At 48.5% G+C, this 7155-nt stretch overlaps 1 protein-coding gene across 1 annotated transcript; it reads right to left on the bottom strand.

Moving 5' to 3' along the window:
• Nucleotides 1–786: 786 nt before the first annotated feature.
• Nucleotides 787–6566, bottom strand: LOC119269000 (cellulose synthase A catalytic subunit 4 [UDP-forming]). The gene is made up of 13 exons (XM_037550740.1): nucleotides 6309–6566; nucleotides 6122–6234; nucleotides 5944–5995; nucleotides 5705–5852; nucleotides 4740–5006; nucleotides 4143–4485; nucleotides 3913–4050; nucleotides 3208–3333; nucleotides 2898–3110; nucleotides 2574–2820; nucleotides 2296–2495; nucleotides 1834–2187; nucleotides 787–1741 (listed from the first exon to the last, which is right to left on the bottom strand). The coding sequence occupies exons 1-13, from the start codon at nucleotides 6472–6474 to the stop codon at nucleotides 1157–1159; spliced, it is 2952 nt and encodes a 983-aa protein (XP_037406637.1). The 5' UTR covers nucleotides 6475–6566; the 3' UTR covers nucleotides 787–1156.
• Nucleotides 6567–7155: the final 589 nt, after the last annotated feature.

Below are 7155 nucleotides of genomic sequence, written 5' to 3'. Positions count from 1 at the left end.
CCTTGCCTACGCCGACCACCACGCCGCCCCGCCCCTCGCCTGTGGCCGCCGCCACGCCCCCCTCGCCTGTGTGCGCCGGCGGCCACGCCTGCCTCGCCTGCGACGGCGGCCACCCACTGCCTCGCCGAACGGGAGGTCCACCCCGTGCGCAGTGGACGACGACGGGCGACCGAAGGAAGGCCCGCGGCGATGACGGAGCTGCTGGCCAGCGAGCTCCTCACGGCGGGGCTGCTGGCCGGCGAGCTCATCCGGCGGGGCTGCTGGCCAGCGCAGCTCCTGTCGTTCTAGAGCAGGGGGACGGGAGGGAGCCAATTGCTTTTGTGAAAATTTACAAGGACCTGATTGCGGTTTTTTAAAAGAGACAGTGACATGTGGGTCCCAAATGTCAGCTAACGGTTAAACAAACGGTCAAACAAACGGTGCGTTTAGTGGCGGGCCCGACTTGTCATAAACATGTTTAATTTTTTAAGAAAGAGGATTTGGGGTTTTTTGAAACAGCCGACCGCTCGTTTGGTAGCTTTCTGAAAAAAATTAAAAAGTGGTAGTTTTTTGGAACCCTAGCCTGTAAAGTAGTAGTTTTATGCTATTTACTCGGAAAGGTCGTGCTAGATGATGATGATACACTTGGTTAGAGTAGTTCTATGGCAAAACTAGAATCATGCGACCGCAAAGTTGACATTGGAAAAACGGAACTGGCTGTAGCTTCTGGAACACAATGTGGTTGCATCGATAGTTTGAAGCATTCTCCAAACTGTCGATGGGGTGACAGAGTTAAAAAAATCTCAATTCTAAAAGGCCGAGTACACCCCCTTTGCTTCCTTTTAGAAGGCCAGTCACAACTGACAATGTTATCATCTTCCATATCAGATACAATTTCAGGTTCCTCTGGTGCAGACTCTTTTTTTATCTCTATACAGAAGTACATGCTTCCTTTCTACAAGTATGCTTTACACGAACTTCAACTTTGGCCGCTCACAATTCCAGCGGCTTTAACATCAAAACTTTCCATAAGAGAGTCAACAGCAGTGAAAAAATCGACACAAAATAGTAGCCTACATCACCTCTGTAATGGTGGACAAAGGTTTTTACATTGATCAAATACACACATCCGCTGACCAGCAAACAATTGCCTGGACCTCCAAGCAGTGGCAGTTGCTCAGCAGTCGATGCTGCTGCAGGCTCCGGTGGCGACGGTCTCGGCACCGGTGATAAAGGGATCGATCTTGACCCAGAGGAGGGAGAAGACCGAGGCCAGCAGGACGGACCAGAGTATGACGATGGTGGGAGTCCGGTTCTGGCGGCCCATGAGACCCTTGAGGAACGGGTACAAGTGCATAATCACCCACATGGCGAAGAACACCTTGCCGAAGAGCGGCCCCCATGACTCGTAGCCGCTGTTGAGCGCGTCCGAGAACCCGGCCACCACGCCGACGAGGTTGAGAACCAGGATCGTCGTGGGCGGGATCAGCACCGTCGTCCACTTGAACACATACAGCTCAGCGAAATCGCCGTCCTCCGCGGCCTTGCTCGTGACCGTGAAGTTGGTGTCCAGCCCGATCACCATCTTGAGGATACCCTGGAACACGGCAAAGAGATGAGCAGACACGCCACCGATGACCCAGAACTGCTCGTTGCGCCACCAGTCCTCAATGCCAATGCCGCTCCACCGCAGCTCCAGGACACTCGTCAGGATGATGGAGGTGAAGAGACCAAGAAACCATATTGTTGCGGCATTGGAGAGCTGTATTGTCAACAAGTGAACAATGTTATCATCGTTTAACAGTGATAATCATCAGAGTCCGATGTCAATGTATGTGTGTTCAGAAATCTTACGATTGGAATGATGAATTTGCCAGTGAGCAAGCAAATGGCAGGCAGGCAGCAGTATGCGACGAGAGGGACAGAGGTGAAGGGGTAGACGATGGTGTTGATGTAGGACAGCCTCTGGAGCCACCTCAGACGGCCACCACCGTAGCCGTACCACAGCGGGCAATGCCGGCTGAAGAAGATCTCAACAGAACCGAGAGCCCACCGAAGAACCTGGTGCAAACGATCGGAAAGGTTGATTGGGGCTGATCCCTTGAATGCGGGTCTTATCGGCATGCAGTAGATTGATCGCCACCCACGGCAATGCATCTTAAACCCAGTCAGAATATCCTCTGTAACTGAACCATAGATCCAACCAAGCTGACAAAAAAGCAGAACAAGCAGTCATGCCTAGTGAACAGAGCAAAATGACTGAGGCATAGTCAAGTAATTCGACATAAGTATAGACACTGAAGAGCAAGAGCTAACCTCTTTTCCCCATTCAGTTTTCTCTTCATATCCACAGCTAATGACATGAATGGCTTCTTTAATCAGTGTAGAAGGGTCTACAGACTCAGGAACACCCCCATTCTCCATAAGAGTTGATTCAATGAATACCGAAGACTGCCCAAACGACTTCTCGAAGCTCATCTGGGAGATAAGCATGGACCGCTCATACTCGTCGTAGTCTGCAAAAGCAACCAATGTTACGAAAACACAACTCTTAAGATTTAGAACGTTTTATTCCACATAGTTCGTGCACTTACTGTCGATTTCCCGTAGATTGAAAATGGCAGATTCAAGGTCCTCTCGTCTGGAGTCTCTGTGCATTTCCTTCTCAGTTTTTTCAACCTTTTTCTTAGGACAGCAGCAGCAGCAGAATGAACAAGCCGACGATTTTGGAAGGGCAGGCAGAGATGGTGGCCCATAACCGTAGAGTGCTTGCCTATAGAAACAACAACCAGTTCCCACATAAACCGGCCCTTGGATGCCATCAAGCCCTTTCATGTTAACCTGTGCATGATAAGTATGAACATATAAGTTGGGTAAAGATACTTAAATGGAATACACATCAGTGGCATAATGCTTACATCAAAGAACACGACGTTCCTATTGGCATAACGATCACTGCGATCAATCCCATCGAATCTCTGTGGGAACTGGACATAGCAGACATCTCTACCAACGGAAGGGTCCATCATGAAGCACATTGCTTCACGCACAGCTTTGCTGTTGTTAACATAGTGATCACAGTCAAGGTTAAGAATGTAGGGAGCATTTGTCAGAACAGCAGACACTCGGACCTGCCAAATTAGATAATTATTCAGTAACCTTGTATTCAAGCAAATTTTGTCAAAATAGACAAATAAATAGGATAATTCTCTCTAAAAAAGGATTTACCAGAGCGTTCATAGCCCCTGCCTTCTTGTGGTGTTGGTACCCTGGTCTTTTCTCTCTTGAAACATATACTAGCCGAGGAAGCTCATTTCCATCGTAATCGCGAGCACCGGTCTCACCAAGGAAAACCTGCAACCAGAAGTCAGAAATACGATAAGGATAAGTTTGAAAAAATCGCCGACAAGGTAACTATTCGTTGGTTTTCTTGGAAGGTCAGCAGGCATCATACTAGAAGCATCAGTTCCACATCTGCAAACTACGACTTTGCTTTTAATCATGTAAGTGGAACCTGATCTCATGTAAGTTCAGCTTCAGTGAGGACATTTGAGACAATGGCAACTAATCGTATGCTGAACAAATAATGAATGATTTTGGGCACAATGCCCAGGAAAATTAACTACCAAATAGATCCTGTTTTTTTATTTGTAAAGGTTTTTGTTATGTCTTAATATCTTAAGAGGTTAAAGAAAGTTGGCACTTTGCCGTTGCTTATATGGAGTAATATGAAAGGCAAAACCAAGCTTTATATTGAACTTTCAAGTCCAAATGGCAGAGTACACTTCATTATTATGACGTGTATAAACCTCAATACTAAGAGGGACCATGTTAAAATAGCTCGTCAGTCAAAGATCGCCTTATATGTTTTTAAAAAAGGCGATTGACCCATAACATTTCCTGGACTGATTTCAATAGTGAAAAGCAAATTACCTGAATCATGCCGGGGTGGTCACGAGAGTTGTTCCCAGGCCATGGTGTCCCATCCTGCATGACCCAGCCTTCCTCAGGTGTCTTCTGAGCCTTGGCAACCAAAGCATTTATCCTCACCTTGAACTCTTCATAATCTCTCTGCACAAAACACAATGCTTATTTACATGACTAACAGCAAAATGAAACTTCCAAAATAAAGGACGTTGTCAAACTGTCCAATCGAAATATACCTTCATAGCCCTACGCTCCTTGACGAAAGACGGGTGTATTTTGTCCTTCAAGTAGTCAATCTTCTGTGAGAAGTAGAACTCAGGAGTTCGTGGCTCAATGGAGAACTTCTTGCAAAATGGAACCCATCTCCTTGCAAATTCCGCAGTTTCAGCAAGTGATTCAAACGTGAGCATGGCAGCTCCATCGTCAGAGACGTAGCACGAAATTTTCTCAACAGGATAGTCCACCGCAAGAATGGACAGCACAGTGTTCGCAGTGATTAGCGGAGGCTCTTTCAATGGATCCACTGTACTGACAAAGAAATCCACAGGTGCTAACCCAGAATCTTCTCCATCTCCATATCTGTAACATGCATGGATTATGAAATTCAGTACAAACAATGCTTACTGATATACTCCCTCCGTTCCTAAATATAAATCTTTTTAGACATTTCAAATGGACCACGACATACGGATGTATGTAGACATATTTTAAAGTGTAGACTCACTCATTTTGCTTCGTATGTAGTCACTTGTTGGAATCTCTAAAAAGACTTATATTTGGGAACGGAGGGAGTATAATATAAACAGTTTTAGTGGTACTACTACCGAGCATACCGTGCAATCAGCCTATCAACGTAAGTCTCTCGGTTGACAGGACACCACTTGGGAAATTGATCCAGGATCCAGGAGAAACCGAACCAGATCTCACATATGACTGAAGTCAGCCAGAGACCAAAGGCGCTGTCGACAGGGTTGGTGATACGGTAGTGGAAGAAGAGCCCGAGAACAACTAGCCGCATAATGATGACTGCCCTGTAAGGTGTGAGCTTGTTCTTCGATATAGGGATGATCCGGGAAAGTGGCTCATACGCATCTGTCAAACTGCAAAATCGTTTGGTGTGTAACAATAAATTGTCAGCATATTAAAATTAAAACACTTGAATTATATGAACCAGCCAACTCACCCAAAATCGTAAGCTAATGAGGGAAGGTGACATTATGCATTTCAACAAAACACCATGTTATTTTATAATGTAGCAGAGGTGAAGCTCAAAAGGTTTTGAACTAAGCCAGGGGAGAGTATAATAGCAGAAAAGTTAAACGTATTAAATTGACAACCTGATGTTAAGATGTATAAACAAGGTGTGGTTAATGGTTATAGGCCAAGTTAAGCAACAAATTTTGTGACTAAGGTGTAAATGAAGCATGTTAATGAGATATGAAGTGTGAATACAATATCACATTTTCAGCTATTTTCCCCAGTACATGGGAGATATAGAAGTTTGTATATGGGATCTGGTAAGATAGTCACATGAGACATTAAGGTCAATTTCAAATATAACTGGCATCTAGCTCATCTAAAAAGAATCTTGGGTGCGAATGAGCTAACTATATACTCCCTCTGTCCCAAAATAAGTGTCGCTGAACTTATTTTGGGACGGAGGGAGTAATTGTTATGATTATACCTAAAAATGGTCAAGGAGAGATTTACAAATATTCATTTATTCAGACACATTGATAGAAGTAAAAGCTCTAAAGTAATCAATTTAAGGATGTATAAATGGATGCATAATTCTTACTCCTTTTCTTCCATGATCTGTTCTTCCACAGGCGGAACTTGTGCTTTAGCCGCAGCCTTTTTCGCTGAGGCTTTCTTCTCATTCTTCTTCTCCTTCCAACTGTCAACCCTGTTCTTCCAGATGGGCTTCCCGGATTCGTCATTCAACTCTTCAAATCCAGAGTGAGTAAAAAAAATTCAGTACTCGAGCGACATCAGAGTAAGGTAAAAAGCCCAAGCAAAGTAGAGAAGTATGCCTACCACTCCCAACTCCAGACATGCTGCTCAGGGTCCTGGCATGACTTACTACATCCTGTTGAACCAAAATCACATCCAACATTGTCAGAACTGTAGGAAATTCCCCTTCCTTGAGGGGTGTCAGGTGTGTGTTCAGCTGTTCTACACAAAACCGGACAGTTGCACGAATAAATGACTTCACCTGGCGATCGCTGAGTTGGTTCGCCATTGTGGCCCGCCCACGCAGGCCCTCGGCGACGAGCTGGTCCTCCACCGCCGCCTCCTCCTCCTCCGCGGCGCTCCCCTTGCCATTCGCTGGAACAGAGAGCAAACTCATCAGCGCAAACCCCCTCGCTGGGCTGCCAAGCTTCTGTCAGAGGAAAACGGACCTGGGTCGGAGACGGCGTACTCCCCGCCGCAGCGCGCGCAGGCGGCGCGGCCCTCGGCGACGTCCTCGTCGAGGCACGCCTTGCAGAGCGCGTAGCTGCAGGCGCGGCAGGCGGCGTGCGCGTCGTCCCCGCAGGCCGCGCAGGGAGGATGGGTCCCCGGCTCCATCGTTGCTCCTCACTACTCACCCCTCCTCGCCGGCGCGCGGGCGGCTGGGGCGGCGGTGGCCGGAAGGGTGGGGAGTGGAGTGGGAGAGAGAGAGGGAGGGATAGGCTCAGCGTGCCGGAGGTTGGATGCGTGGTGATATAGCCACGGCCGCGCGCGCGGGGGTGCGGTGGCGTGGCGCTGGCAGGCGGTGGGTGGGGTTGGGGCGTCGGCATCGCATCGGCGGGTGGATGGAAAGAATGGAAGCAAAGGTTTGGCCGCCTGAGCGGACAGGGGAGGGGGAGAGGCGCAGAGGCGGGGCGGCGTGCGGCAGGTGTTTTTCGCGGGAGGGAGCGATTTTGCGGGTTTTGGAAGCGAAGGTGACGGGCGATTGGGCGGGGCGTAACCTGCAAGGCGGGCGGGTCGGAGGTCGGGGGCAGGTTGGTGGTGTGCTCGGTGTCGTCGGTGCGGGGCCCGGCGCGAGGTGAGAGCAAGAAGGTATCGCTCGCGCTGCGGCGTCGCTTTTGACAGCACGTTTTCTAACTCGCGACCGACGCGACGGCGAAGGGCGAGGAGGAGGTGGGGAAGTCGTGCTCCGCGGAGGACGAAGTTTGCGCAAATTGCAGATGCGCACGCACCTGCAGGGCCAGCATCATCGTCGATCACTCGCGTCGTGATTCTGCGCTCGTTTGCACCCCGAAAATT

This window comes from Triticum dicoccoides, chromosome 3A, assembly GCF_002162155.2.
Source record: "Triticum dicoccoides isolate Atlit2015 ecotype Zavitan chromosome 3A, WEW_v2.0, whole genome shotgun sequence".
Taxonomy (NCBI): domain Eukaryota; kingdom Viridiplantae; phylum Streptophyta; class Magnoliopsida; order Poales; family Poaceae; genus Triticum; species Triticum dicoccoides.
This window is presented reverse-complemented; position numbering and strand designations above follow the sequence as displayed.

Coding starts and splice junctions, on each gene's coding strand:
- LOC119269000 (XM_037550740.1), bottom strand. CDS start 6,474: ATGGAGCCGGGGACCCATCCTCCCTGCGCGGCCTGCGGGGACGACGCG. Junction 6,235..6,308: donor GTACGCCGTCTCCGACCCAG/GTCCGTTTTCCT, acceptor TCTCTGTTCCAG/CGAATGGCAAGGGGAGCGCC. Junction 5,007..5,704: donor CAGATCATGGAAGAAAAGGA/GTAAGAATTATG, acceptor ACGATTTTGCAG/TTTGACAGATGCGTATGAGC.